The 15,917-nt window shown below is 38.7% G+C and overlaps 1 protein-coding gene across 1 annotated transcript in view; it reads right to left on the reverse strand.

Moving 5' to 3' along the window:
* Positions 1-987: 987 nt before the first annotated feature.
* LOC129761661 (uncharacterized) overlaps positions 988-15,917 on the reverse strand; it is a 35,724-nt gene continuing 20,794 nt past the window's right edge. The window contains exons 4-5 of the mRNA XM_055759394.1: positions 2,000-2,137; positions 988-1,936 (exon numbers count right to left, since the gene is read on the reverse strand). Coding sequence (XP_055615369.1) covers positions 1,142-1,936; positions 2,000-2,137 — 933 coding nt within the window. The 3' untranslated portion in view covers positions 988-1,141. The remainder of the gene's footprint in view (positions 1,937-1,999; positions 2,138-15,917) is intronic.

Raw genomic sequence — 15,917 nt, forward strand, 5'->3', positions numbered from 1 at the left:
ACGCTAAATCCCACGTTTGGATTAGCCCGATTTGTACTCCTCAAATTGTGCCAAAAGGAGCGCAGCGAAACGATCTCTTCGTATTGGTTGTTCTTCCGAAGAGCATCCCACATGTATACAAGCAGACCGGAATGTGTTTCCCCAACACGGACTTCGAAACCGAGCCTGAGGGAATGGTCATGGCGAACACACTTCTCATTGGGAGATTTTTAAGTGAATATTGTTTGCCTTTCTCAAGACAAGGGATTTTTCGAATTGAAAAAGTTTAAAGACTCCCTAATTCAAAAAAGTCACAGGAGGGCTGTGTCCGAGACACGACCGCATAGTTGACGTAGGATTCCGTTAGGCTATCTGTTGATTTTGGATATGTATGAAGAATTACATCGTTTAACTCTTTGATAATGATTTGGTTTTAATGTCTCTGTTAGGGAACACATTTCGGTAGGAAAAAAAGTTCCCCCTACTTTAATGTATTTGCAATGTCGATTTCCCCCAGTCTCTGTTCGGGACCCACCGCATGTGTCGTCAATTTCGACCAATCAGAAGTGGGTATTTCCGTTAGGATAGGGGTTGAGATTTTTCAATTGTTCGATAGTTAGTTTCATGACATATATTATTTTCTTCGATATAAAAAATGTTATGGAGTGCCGAATTCGATTGACGCAGAAATTTCATTAATCCATCGTGAACTGACTGAGCAATAAGCGTTTGAAATTGGACAATTTTCACGATGTGCTCGATTTTCGATTTTCAATTTGTACCCCAATATGTTCCCGAAAGACGTAATCCTACGTCAAAAGGAGAGTAACAATCTTTCCGTGACACAAACGTAGACATTTTCTTTCAGTTGTGATTTATAGATATATGTTTTGGTATTCCTAGAATGTATGTTCATGTTCCAGTAATCTACAGTTTACTAAGACTCAGGTAATTCGATTACAAACAGAAACTTAGTTCTTACATCATAACACTAATTGAGCCAGTTTAACAATACCTTTGGAGGGACACTACAGCTTACAAACTAATGAGGAGCTAATTCCACACACACACATTGGAACAATTCTTCCCTGGACAAGATCGGACAGTATCACACCTTTTGCACTCAACAGACCTTCTTTGGAACCCCGCATTCAAACGAGGATTAGTGTCGATATAGATACGGCTTATAGCAGCCATCGTCCACCGGTGGCGGCCGACTCACAGCACTTTTTGGCTTCGGTGGAACGGATGGGATGAGCCTTCCAATCTTAGCGTAGGCAGCCGCGTGAATGGCTTTGGCTTGCAGAACCTCTGGCGTTTCCAGTGGGACACCCCGATCGATCACTGGGAAATGCAAAGGACCCCGCCAGCCGTTCCGAGATGCAGGACCAACTGGCACAGCCTCTGGAATAGTGGGAGCGTAGCTCGGCGTTGGAATGTAAAGTGGGCGTCTGGGTGCCACATTTGCTTTAGCTTTTGCATGCGCAGCGAGATGAGCGGCTTTGGCATGACGCACTTCGGGTGTTTCCAGAGGGACACCGTCTTCCCTCAGAACAACCACCACCGGATGCGAATGATGGGAGCTATCCTTACGCTTGGGAACTACGGGACGCGAGTGGATGTGTGGCCGCGGAGCAGCCGCGTGCGTATCCGATTGGGCTACCTCGTGCACTGCCGCCGCCGGAAGCGTTCCTTTCTGCAGATTGGTTCCGACCACTCGGAAGCCGTGCTTGGGGTCGGCGATGTATTTCACCTTCTGCACCAGCCCGTTGGCGTCAATGTAGGAATATTCCCCGCGGGTCACTCCGTGGGCATCCTTCGATTCGTGCTTTTGCGAGTTCGGATCGGTGTAGCCGTACGAATAACCACCGACGCCGTCGTGGGCGTGATACTGGGATGCCAGCCGTTGGCCGGAGTCCGCGCAGGCCGAAGCCAGCAGCAGCACGGTTCCAATGATCTGGGACGGAAAAAAAAAAGATCAGTATCCTTCATATCTTTTTCTAAAAAAACACATTCTTACCAAAGCTTTCATTGCAAAAACTAGATTCCTACAGATGTGACCTTCCATTGAGTGCAAAATTGAAACGAAAACCTCCCGGCTGATTGCGCTCAAACCAGGACTGTTTGCGAACTGTGCCTTCCGGGTGGGCTGGAATGGCTTTTATAGCTTAGCCATAGTTGTTGAGATTTGCCTCCAAACTATGACTAATACCGATTACGGTTTGGAGCTAATTCGGGAGAACAAGTGCAAAATGGTAAATATTTGTTTCATTTTCATCGAGCTCTTCTGCATTTAAAACGGGGGCGAATGTAACGGAACATTTGATCTGGCAATCAGTTTCGTCAATTTTTGTGTTACTCGGTAGTGTCCATCTGTGACGTACACTCAACTGTTTTAGCTGTTGATTTGCTTGTCACTCTTCGTCACTTCGTCACTCTTTCGATCATTTTCATAGCGATTTTTGTTTTAGTTCTTTCAACACAACAATAAGCTTCGATTGTCTTGAAATTAGAGTGCGTGCGATTTGGCACAGGGGCCGTGCCGTGCCAAACAAAAATGGCACAGAAATGCCGTGCCATGGCACGGGACATGGCACAGTGGACATCCATACTTTGAGGGGGACCCCTCGAAAAAATGTTTTGTTTTTGCATTTTTGGAAAGCTTATGTCCTCAAAAATATTGTCCTGAAAGAATTGTTCGATATTTGATTTCGTTGGAAAGTTACAGCCGAAAGTAACTTTCCAACCCTTGGTCACCTCAAGGGATATATTAAGTATTACTGTGCGAATTTTTGAACGTGTTTTTCTCGAAACTATGTTTTTTCAGCTGGTGGTATCGATACCTCAGGATCTACTCGATTTGGCTGATTTGGCTTTTTTTATCAGCATGTGAAAATGAATTATTTAAATCCTTACATAGCCGCTTTCATATCTCTTTTTTTTTCGATCTCTTATGAGCTTCTAAACTGCGATTTATCATGAAAAATAACTCATTTTTAGCAAAAATGGTCGCCATTTTGGCAATTTTCGGAATTTTCAAAAACCCCTATGTAATGCTTTAGGTATTGTCCTAAAGTTTCAAAATCTTCATCGTTCTGCGGCACCCCGTTGCTTCAAAACCGAAACCACCAGTAAGGTATCCAGCTGTCAACAGCGTAATAATCATTATTCGTAAACTCGAAAAATGATAAATACATCTACAAATATAACTTTAACAATAATCAAAATACCCGAACACTTGACTTTATTCCTAACATCTGGAAAAAAAATCACGAAAATTCATTATTTTTCGACCTTCCAGACAGGGGTCCCTTCTTAATACATTTTGTATAATATTTTCCCTTCAAGACAATTGTCTTTTTTAATTTCTTTTTCTTCTTTGTTTGTTTTTTAGATACTTCAAATTCTAAGGTTAATTATCCTTCACTAGAAATCGCACTTAGAATCATTAATACTTAGTTGAGATTTCTTAAGCCAAATAACACGCCTTGAATGTATTCCGAGGGGCAAGCTCTAGAATACGCGCGACCACAGTGCAAGTCGGAGGAAATTTCTTTGACGAAAAATCCCCCGGCCAGAACGGGAATCGAACCCGAACACCCGGCATGATAATGTGAGACGCTAACCACTCGGCCACGGATGGAAACATATTATAGAGAAATTTTCAAAAGATAGGAGTTGGGTGTCTAAGAACAAAATGTAGAGCGGTTAAACAGCGTTAATTTGGTTGATATAAGTAATCGTGTTTATTTTGCCTTGTTTCTGCGTTTGTGGCCGTTGTTTATTCGTGCGAGGTGTATCTTCCACAACGAAACTTGTTGCCACGATGGGTTAAAGAATGTCCAAGTTTTTTTTTTTTTTTTTTGCAATTGGTGCAATGGTAAACCCGCGGTACAAACAGGTGCACCGAAAAAAGAAATATTTTCTACTTTCACGTAGTTTTGGAGAACAGAACCGGCGAAAGACACCCGAAAAGAGTGTGAGGGCTTATAGACTGTTTTATTGTATTCCAAAGATGCTGAATGCATTTGTCTAACATCTAAAATCTTCACAAGCTCTCCAATAAACGAGCTTTTAAAACAACCCTTGCATCTTGTCGCCAGATCGAATTTAGAAAATTCCCTTCGCGCCGGAGGAAAACAGCCCAATGTGTCGGTGAGAGATGTGTTGGCTCCGTTAGACCTTGATTACATGTCCCAAATACAGGGAAACTTCGATATAAAGTACCCTCGTTATAACGTGCCTTCAATTTGACGTCATTGGATAAAACGTACCTTTCACCTCGATATAACGTACACATTTTCAAAGTGTAAAGGAATAATTTTTTAAATATTGTTTTCTAAAAGAACAATAAATTATCTGTATTATGATACTAGAACATGTTTCGTACCTTTAATCAATACCGAAATACAACTGGGTTTGTGATTCCGGATTCTAAATGAATCAAGCATTAATCAACAGTACGAAGGAAAACATCATGAGAAAGGCTAGCTTCATCTTTTAGTTGAATTTATTCATCAACCTTACCTAAACAGCAACACAATAAAGTAATACAAGCTATGTTTCTGAGTTCTTTATTATGCTTCGATATAACTTACAATTCGATACAACGTACAATTTTTAAAGTGAAATGTACATTATATCGCAGTTACCCTGTATATGTTTTCCTTAAAACTATCGATCTTCGTGTGTAATTGTCCCTGTATCCTTATCAGAGCTTGGAAATATTGAGCTTATTAAGCAACATTGAAAATATATTTTTATCAGTGTAACGCGTTTATTTTGCTTGTCGATGCTACTGTCATTCATTCGACGGCAAACAAATTTACAACTGTGTTCATTCATATTCATTCTGTGCTCTCTGAGCTTTCCTTGAAGCTCGAGTCATGAGAATTCATTCACATTTATTCGTTGCCATTGAATTGTCAGGAATGTTGTGACTGTTCATTTTCAATATCCCGATATGTGTGTGATTTTCTCATTGAGTCAGTGCCTTGCTTATTCAGTTGTTTTTGAAGTTACTCCGAAAGGGCAACGCAAATCGGTGGCGCAAGCGGAAATGCCAACAAAAGAGCAAGATCTGCATGCACACTCACAGCTAAGGATTGCTTAGGCTTGGACGGCGAGGGGGCATTCTGCAGAATCGATCCAAGCAGCGAATGCAAACTGTGTCAGCCAAAGCTGGATGTTGGCAATTTCATCCGCTCATCCTATAGCATAGTTTGATCCGTTTGCAAAAGGAAGCTCGAAATATTCCCATTGCGGTCGTGTCTTGGACATCACCATTTTATGTTCGTGTGTTCAGAATTTAAAAAAAATTAAATGTTTGGACGGTATTTTTTACGTCGGAATTCTTCTTTTGAAGCATTTCTGACAATTGGATTTGGAACTGCATATTCACTATGTAAAATGAAAGCAATTTAACTGAGACGGAAACCTTGCATGCTTGAACAATTTAATTTATTGTCACTATTATGAGCATTCTGTACTTTCTTATCTTCCTCAACGAATTTCTTTGTTTCGTTTTCGTCCGAGAACGATGCTGATAGTGAATGAACTGGTATGTTAATGTCAATGAATGACAAAACTAGGGATATTTTGTTTTGCTCACATTCCATGAACGCAGAACAGAACGAAAAACAAAATGAAAAAAACTGGATGAATCAACTGTGAGTGGCTTGCTGTGATTGTGAGGTTTGGCGTTGGTTCATTTTCGGTATCCCGAATGCAATGGTATAATGATCGAATGTGGCCGGAAATTCAGCTGAAAAGTTTGATGTGATACAGATATTTCCAAGTACTGATCCTTATACCCTCCTTTTCTTCCATTGCGAGTAATTGGCCCCCTTGATATAAACAGTAAAATAAGTTGAAATGTAAATATACAATAGATATACGAATAGATTTGAGAATTGAGTGTGTTCTCAACATTGTAACAATTCCCTTATATCCCATTCTTTTCCTCAAAAAATATGTTACCCTTCTTAACCCGAGTCCACCGCGAGTAATCGATTTCCACCTTAACAGTTCGGCTGAAAAGTTCATAAGATGACACAGTAAAACTATTTTTTTGCAAAATTCAATTTTATTATTCAACATAATTCCCTTCGAGGGCGATACAGCGTTTTTAGCGATCTTGCAACTGTTCGATACCTTTTTTTATAGTACTCTTTCGGTTTTTCATCAAAATAGGCCTCAGTTTCGGTATTCACTTCATCATCGGTCTTAAATTTCTTGCCAGCGAGCATTCTCTTCAGGTCTGCGAACAGAAAATAGTCGCTGGGGGTGAGTCTGGAGAATACGGTGAATGCGGAAGCAGGCTTTAATGCAATTAATGCAATTACACACGAAATTTGGATTTTTCCATTTTTTTCACAATAACAAAAGTTTCTTCCCTCTCAATGCTGTAACTAACGAACCAATCGACCAGTTACTGTCAAATTTTGACACGTATCCATTGAAAGATGATGCTTTGTGATAGTCAAGTAGATTTTTGCAAAAGGCGCCATCTAGACGTCAACCTTATGATCTTTTCAGCCAAACTGTTAGTAACCATAGAGTTAGGAAAATTGTTTATATATAGTTTTATAATAACTCCGTCATTGTCGAAATTCGATCATATGCGCAGAAGAATTTTTTTCAATTACACACGGGTGAAGGCTGTTAAATAATGCACATACACGCTTGTAGAAAACGAACAAATGGCAAGGTTGGGTAAAATACAAATCTTAACCTTCAAAACATGTATTTTTTTTCGACATAGTCACCCTTTGAGCATTACACATTTCTTCCAACGTGTAACAAGTTTTTCCATACCATCCCTAATAAATGCATCCGACTTTTTTGGAATCCAGGACGGGATAACTGTTATCACCTCATTGTCAGAGCTGATTATCCTTAAGGTCTCTCTCACTAGTAGAGGAAAAAAATCGCAAGACACAAGGTCGCGAGAATACGGGGAATTGGTAGAATTAATTCAAACTTCAGGTTTTTCAGAGTCTCAGTTGCACGCGAAGTGTGTGAACGAGCGTTGTCGTGTTGCAATATTATTGGCGCCTGGTTACCTCTATCAAGACAAACTCGACGTCACAGGTGTTCCAGTGTCTGTATATACTGTATATTCGACGACTTGCACTTGATACTCATATTGATGGGGTATAAAAACATATATTTATGGCGCCATTTTGGTGTGGCGGTCATTTTGAATTTTCATTTTTCATAAATAACTGCTAGTCAAGCCCTTTCATTTGATACTCATATTGATGGGATTTTGAAAAAAAAAAAATATGGCGCCATGTTGTGGTGGCGGCCATTTTGGATTTGCATTTTTTTTAATAACTGTGTTTTACTAGTCAATCTCTTTCATTTGAGGGGCTCAGAATGCAAGGGGTGTAAGTGACTTGATCGATTTCTCTTCATCAACTTTTTATTTAGTTAATAACTCAACTGCAAAAACGTTCCAATTTATGTTTGCTATAAGGACCGTATCGTTAATTATGGGTACGCTCAAAACACAGCTTTATTTCAAATATTGCATTTATTTTTCAGTTCTGATATCAAAATATTGTATCTTATGAATGAAAGAAAGGAGTAACAGTAAAAAATAATCAAGATTCTGATTTTCGCGCCAATGATCGCACCTGCTTCTTGATGTCCCTCATTAGGTTCTGGACAACCGTCTCATCGACTTGTTTGCTCACATTTATCCAATCCTTTTTGAACTGCTCAAGGTCATCGGCTGCCTTGTCCTTCTTCCGCAGTCGTCCCTTCATCAAAGCCCAAAATTTTTCAATAGGTCTTATTTGCGGACAATTTGGAGGATTCATCTCCTTTTCCACAAAATCGACATTATTCTCGCGATACCAATCCAAGGTCAAACGTGCATAGTGGCATGATGCCAAATCAGGCCAAAATAGTGTCGGACCAGTGTGCTTTCGGATGAGCGGTAACACACGCTTTTGGAGACATTCTTTCCGGTAAATTTCACCATTCATATTCCCGAGAGTGAAGAAAGGAGATGATTTCATGCCACATTGACAAACAGCTTGCCAAACCAGCACTTTCTTACCGAATTTTTCGCAAAAAATTGACTTCTCCGCGTTCGGGACATCTGTTCCTTGCTTTACAGTGTAAAACTGTGCCCCAGGAAGAGTTTTGTAGTCCAGTTTGACGTAGGTTTCATCATCCATGACGATGCACAGTTCGCGTTTGCTTAAAATCCCATCGTAAAGCTTACGGGCACGGGTTTTCACGGAACTTGCCTGAATTTGGCTGCGTTTGGGACATTTTTGCTTTCTATATGCCTTCAGTGAGTTACGTTCTTTGGCACGTTGAACCATACCGATTGATGTTCCACACTTTTTTGCGCAATCCCGTATCGATAATTCCTTTTTTCTTTCAAATTGCCTGCAAATCTTTTTATCCAAGTTTGGCTTGGATGGCCCAGGTTTTCTGCCGCGACCGGGTAGATCCTTCAATGTATTATACATACCAAATCGCTTGATAGCGTTTTGGACCGCATGGACGCTTACTCCTTCCGCCTTCGCCAATTTTCTCATTGATATTCCTGTTTCGGAGCAGTATCTGGTCACAATGGATTTTCGTTTTTCTTCTGTTAGCCCTCTCATGATTGCACTTTTAGGAAAAAACGATCTTTTAACAATGCTAACTGAACGCTAACTGTGTCAACAACAGGAGAAAAATAAACAGCTGTCAAAACAAGCTATAGTCTTTTTCAGACGGAGACTCTAAGGCGTACCCATAAATAACGATACGGTCCTTACAATCCGATAGATGAGGTTCTGATCTATCTTCCACATTTTCAAATACAGCTGGGAATGTTTTTGCAGCTAAGTTATGACCAAAAGAGAGAGTCGATGTAGAGAAATCGATCAAATCACTTACACCCCTTTCATTCTAAGCCCCTCATTTGATACCCATATTGATGGGATTTAAAAAAAATATTTATGGTGCCATTTTGAGGTGGTGGCCATTTTGAATTTGCATTTTTTATAAATAACTGTGTTTTACTAGTCAATCTCTTTCATTTGATACCCATATTGACGGGATTTAAAAAAAAAAGTATTTATGGTGCCATTTTGAGGTGGCGTCCATTTTTAATTTGCATTTATCATAAATAACTGTGTTCTGCTAGTCAAGCCCTTTCATTTGATACCCATATTGACGGGATTTTGAGAAAACATGCAGTCCGCCATTTTTTAGGGTTCTCAAGACAATGGCAGTTTCATAATGATAGCAGAGATAAAGTTGTGTTGACAAGAAGGGGGTAAAATTTCTATTATTAATTCTTTTTTGGATGTTTTTCTTGCGGGGCCCAAATAGTCTGTCGGTATGCTAGTAATCAGAGAAATAAACGGGAAACAATAATTTCTTTTACTTTTGAAAAACCAGCACTGAATCGATCCCCTACATACAAACATACAAACAAGGCAAGCATCAGAACCGTTTAGTAGAAATAGGGATTTGAATCTGTGCACTGAAACATACTATTCGTAGTAAGTACACCCAGGTTTTTTTTTACGCGGTTTTTTTACGAGGTTTTTTTTTACGCGGATTTTCCAATTAACGCGGTTTTTTACGTGGATTTTCCAATTAAATTAAAAAAAGACCAGTGCAATATCACATCTCCCCCCAGCTAACGTTTTTCTCTCATGTTCCCTCAGGGCAAATTATGGTAACTAGTGCTTGCAACGGGGTTTAGCACTTAGTGCCGCACCTCATCACGATTCTTAGGTGGATCTTAGATGTTGGGTAACGGGGAGCTCGCCAGGCGGTATTTGTGAGGGAAACCGAACTATAGCAACACTCAACTTTTTACTTCCGTTCTACGTAAAGATAGACCCATTTGATATCTATCATTAGGTGACATGTTTTTTTTACGCGGATTCTCCAATTAACGCGGTTTGTTTTACGAGGTACGTATCCCCCGCTTAGAAAAAAACCTGGGTGTATACCAAATGTGTCATTTGTGCCATTTGTACCATTTGGGCTATTTGTACTATTTGTGCCATTTGTACCAATCTGTGCCAGCCGTGCCATCTGTGCCAGCTGTACCATTTGTGTCATCTGTGCCAGCAGTGCCAACTGTGCCAATGTGTGCCAACCGTGCCAATTGTACCAAACGTGCCAGCTGTGCCAAAGTGTGCCAAAGTGTGCCAACCGTGCCAAGCGTACCATGGCACAGCTCTGTGCCGTACCAAATGGTACAGTATTTTGTCGTGCCAATGGCACACGCATATTACTTGAAATAGGTAACCAATTCTTATTTGTATGGCATACGGTTGATTCATCTTTAAATGTTGTTCTCTATTCGATTCAAAATAAAATCTTGTTGCAGTCAAGCTGCAGAACCTCTTGAAAATAGCATCATTTCCAGAACTGACTTCTCGGTGCTAGTCTCGAAACTTTGTTACAAATCATTAAAGAACCTTGGGACTGAATAGTAGTATCGAGTTTAATGAATGATTACGGTGGGGTCTTATTGACATAAACATATTAATAAACGCCTTTGGCTTTTGTAGTACGCTCTTGAATCTCTCTCCGGAATCCTAAATTTGTTACAAAGCTTCATTGGAGATCGGTACAAACCTGGTTTGAAGGTAGTTTCTAATCCACTCAAAACTCTATCCTACTTTCGTTAACTTTTTCCTCAAGTTGCATTCTTATGCACAACGGTGATTCCTCGTTGCACAGTGATGTATAATAATGACAAAAGTGGTATCATGTCAGAAAACTCATTTTACGAAATGAATGGCGAGATTTTTTTTATCTGTTTTATTGTGGAATAAACCATTATTTCTACTTCTAGGGCAAAAATACGCCGCTCTGTTCGAAATCTTACATTCCGAAGGTAACTCCAATATGTTTCACAGAAAGCTTCATCCCTAATAACATAAACCAGGTGTAGTCTTTTTTAACAAATAAAATCATTCGCAATAGATAATATCAGGTGGTAGACACTTGGTATGATGTTCATACCTGGGTAGTGCGGACTGAATCAAAACGGCTGTCAAAAAAGATCCAATTGAAATGTCAAAACAGATCCACCGATTAGGAGTGTTATTTTTCTTGTGATAATCAACACTATAAAAAAGGTATTGTTATCAAAGGCAAAAATAAATAAACTTATAAAATGAATGAACTACATTTTCCGTCAATTGTTCAATTGATCATTGCATCTCTGAAAGAACATCTCATAATGCAAGGTATCAAAACCTGACAGGATATCAACAACCTACAAAAGCAGAATTCAATATTGGCGAAAACATAAAATCATAGCAAAAGTGAAATGCTTTTTTTTTTCTAACGTCGGTGAAAACAGCCTTGCTAGTGAAGCTGACCGAATGGAATCCGTGTAATAATGATCCGCTAGTACTGATGATGAATATAACGGTAAAGCAATCTGCACTTCTTGTTGATGATGGACGTAATCCTCCGAGTCAAATGCCGGTTTAATTGTTGGGAAGGCATTACAGTTTCTTTCCAGTTGAAACGAAACGATGTATTTCTATCAAAACGATCCTGAAAATATGTATGAAAGGTTTGCTACACTTGGTTTTCAATAATTCAAACATCGTACTTACTCTACAGATACGGGAACTCTTATTCGGAACTAGTTTGTTGACTCCGCAAAAATCGACCCAGCGCGTCTGTAAAAACGTTTCCGAAGGTATACGATAAAAGCTTACGCAAACAATTTCACTCGTCTTCGGGCAGCATTTCACTGAGCAACGCATTTTCAATCTCCACTTTCCCTAATATCATGTTTTTCCGAACGAAATAAAAACAAACAAAGTCACAGTCACGTAAATGTTTACTCCTACGATTTGAAAATATTCGATGAAAAGTGGAACGAAGAGTTGCCAGATGATTTTTAAAAAAGGTCTGTAAAAATATGTGAAAGTCTGTTAAAAATGTGGAAATGTCTGTAGAAATGTGCGGAGCTGTAGAAATGTCTTTTAATGTTAATTTTCACAGATTCATTTATACTTTATACATCGTGATGCACGTAAGATTGTCTTTTGTATATTATTATATATTTTGTATATGTATATTTTGTATATATACAGCCGTTCTATGCCAAACCGTTCTCAGATTGCGATGAAAATTGGTATTTTTGTTCTTTATCGCAAAACATTAGACCCATATTTTTTATTTTTTCGTTGGGGTGACCATTTCCATTTTAGTGTGGTCCGAAATATCATTTTCCCAAAACTGACATTTTCAAAAATTCATAACTTTAGAACCACTGAATTGGTTGGGAGCTAGCAAAAAAAAAATCATTTCCGTAATTTCATTTCGTATAGATTGTAGTTGATTTTTATTGTTTTCATTGGCGCTATATTTTTTTATATTTTTCTTGAAAGCTGAGGACGTTTTACATGACATATCTCGATTTCAGAGATGCTATTTTTTTCTTTTTTGAGATATGATTTTTCAAAGTTAACCGATGATTCGAAAAATCATTTTGCCCCTTGATAACCACCTTATCGCATTCACATGGAATGGCTGTATATATATTTCCAGATTTTCGTGAAAAGTGGTAGATTTGTCCTTTATCGCAAAACATTTGACCCGTATGTTTCCATTATTTCATTATGGTGCTAATTCATATTTTAGGGTGGTCCGATAAATTCATTTTTTCGCTTTTTTTTCTTTCCAAAAATGACTTTTTCGAAAATTCATAACTTTCGAACTGCAGAACCGATTTGGACGATCGAAATATCAAATTAAATAAAATTAGATGGTATTTTTTAGAAAAACACTTGCAAAAAAATTGATTTTGTTTTTGTAATTATTGATTGTATTTGATTTTTGATGTTCTCATGGCTTCAGACTAGAGGGCGCTATATTTTTTTATATTTTTTTTGAAAACTGAGGTCTTTTACATAACATATCCAGAAATCAGAAATGTGATTTTTGTCATTTATAAGTTATGATTTTTCAAATTGAACCGATGGTACGATAAATCTTTTTTTTTTTGCCTTTTCTTCCAAAAATTACTTTTTCAAAAATTCATAACTTTTGAACTAATGGACCGATCTAGATAATCGCCATATTAAATTGAAGCCAATGAGCTAGTCTTATTTAAAAAAAATTATTGCACTTGCGATTCCAGCCGCATATATTTAGTCTAGCTGCATAGAAATATTGAACGAATACTGAAAACAACTTAAATTTGAAAAATCATAACTCAAAAACTAAAAAGACACTTCATTTGTTTCGAAATACACTACGTAAAAAAACCTCAGCTTTCAAAAAAAAAAAAAATGTAAAAATATAGCGCCCTCTATCTTCAATCGAAAAAACTATGGAAAACTAACACAATCAATAATTACTAAAACGAAAAACCATATTTTTCGCAAGTATGTATATTTTTTCAAAGAAGATCTATCATTGGCTTCAATTTAATATGTCGATTATCTGTATCGGTTCAGTTGTTCAAAAGTTATGATATTTTTTAGCATGAAATTTCGAAGTATAGTATAGTAAATGTATAGTAAAGGTTGTGTCACATCAAATTGCATCACGGAAAAAACGCTGTAGAAATTTAATTCTTAGGAATTATATCTTCAGCTTTCGCTTATAATCAGATAAGAGTGTATAGATCACGTTGGCCATGCTTCACTGTCAATTTTTCGTAAATTTGGAAAAATGTCGTCGTACGAAAAAGAGCGTCGTGAATTAATCCTGTGCACTCATTTCGAGAATCCGGAGTTGTCACATCGGGACATCGGTAAGATGCTGGGAATCGTCCAATCCACGGTCAGCAGAGTACTAAAACGATACTTCGAGAACCTAACCATCGACCGGAAGGTGAAGAACGGCAAAAATGGATGCTCCGTCAGTGAAAAAGATCACAAGCGCGTAGTTAAGCAGTTTAGACGTGATCCGAGAAGTTCGGTCCGGGATGTCGCCAATAAGCTGAATTTGTCAAGTTCATTCGTCCAGCGGACCAAGCAGCGGGAGGGTCTGCGTACATACAAGGTTCAGAAGGCTCCTAACCGCGACGAAAGGCAAAACATGGTGGGGAAGACGCGAGCCCGGAAGCTGTACACCGAAATGCTGACGAAGCCGCATTGCCTGGTAATGGACGACGAAACCTACGTCAAAGCGGACTTTCGTCAGCTGCCGGGCCTGTTTTTCTTCTCCGCAGAGGACAAATTCAGCGTTCCGGAGGAGATTCGCAAGCAGAAACTATCCAAGTTTGCCAAAAAGTACATGGTGTGACAAGCGATCTGCTCTTGCGGAAAGCGGTGCGCCCCCTTCGTGATGACCGGCACGGTAAACGGGCAGGTTTACCTTAAGGAGTGCCTACAGAAGCGCTTACTACCACTATTGAAGCAGCACGAGGGCCCGACCATCTTCTGGCCGGATCTCGCTTCGTGCCACTATTCAAAGGACGTGTTGGAGTGGTACGAAGCCAACGGGGTCACCTTCGTGCCAAAGGAAATGAACCCGCCCAACGCGCCGGAGCTTCGCCCAATAGAGAAATATTGGGCGATTATGAAGCAGGCCCTCCGGAAGAACCCAAAAGTTGTCAAATCGGAGGCGGACTTCAAGAGAAAATGGATTTCTGTTCAAAAAAAACTACAACCTGACGTTGTAAAGAACCTTATGGACGGGGTAAAGAGGAAGGTGCGAGCATACGGGCTTGGGCTCGAAGTATGAATAAAAAGAAAATGCCAAAAGTTGTTTAATAGTTTTTATTTTACTGTCTAAAATTTTCAAAAGAATCGGTCTACTGGGCGAATTTCTACAGCGTTTTTTCCGTGATGCAATTTGATGTGGCACACCCTTTATGTATAGAAAATGAAAGCAATTTTTCATTCATCGTGAAGAATCATATCGTCTCTTTCGTCTGCAATGATGTCAGGGCAAAAGTACTTATGAAATCATAAAACGTTGACGTGTACAAGATATTGTTACAAAACAAAACACCAACGTAATGTGACGTAATGTGTATAGATATAAACTAAATATAAAAACCTTTTATGTATTAAAACTATGGAAAAATGTCATACGGTGAGTCAAACATCTTTGTTGTGATGAATGTCGCATTAAATGTAAATTACTGTATATTCAAAAAGTATACAACAAAAATAAAAAAGTATTTTACAGATATGTCTGTGAATTTACAAACATATTTGTAAATCTGGCATCTCTGGTGGTCTGAAAATTTATTGCAAGAAATCGCTTGAAAACATGCATGAATTTGCTTGAAACTGAAGTGGATTGAGTCCGCACCACTTAGGTTCATACTATGAAGAGAAATTCTATGAATTTACGCGACATTTCCGACTACTAGCCTGTGCGTGGTTCATCTTTAACATCAATATACGGAAATGAACGGAATGGACGTAAATAAAATGGCATGAATTTGGCAGTTACAATATCGCGACCATAAACACTATTGAAAGTTTGAAAACCTTCAAATGTACCGAACCCAAACGAACAAAGGAAAACCTTTGCTGAACTTAATTTTTAAAACCACGTAGCTCATGAGCGAATGGACCACACAACAACAAAAGCTGAAAGGTTTAGTTTCTATATTTGTTGTATGTTGCAGTCGACCACGTGTTAGTGGGCCCGAATGTATGGGGTATTCAAATTACTCATTTCAACACTATCTAAACATGTAACCTATCGAAAAGTTTATAAATTTCTACCGTGTGCAAAAAAAGAATTATCCATCAGTTTATGGTCACTTTTCAAATATCCATCATCAACATGCACGAGAATTCTTTTGAGTCAATTTAGTTTTTTCGGTGAGACACAATTTTGAATTGTCAGGAAACAATACGAATCGCTCTCGAATAACAAAACGCTCTGAACAAGGTTAAGATCAAAGTTTTCAGGTCTCCTAATCGTGCCACTATCTTTATTCCATGTTTTCACATTTCTATAGGTTAGAAAAC

Source organism: Toxorhynchites rutilus, chromosome 1 (genome assembly GCF_029784135.1).
Source record: "Toxorhynchites rutilus septentrionalis strain SRP chromosome 1, ASM2978413v1, whole genome shotgun sequence".
Classification (NCBI taxonomy): Eukaryota; Metazoa; Arthropoda; class Insecta; order Diptera; family Culicidae; genus Toxorhynchites; species Toxorhynchites rutilus.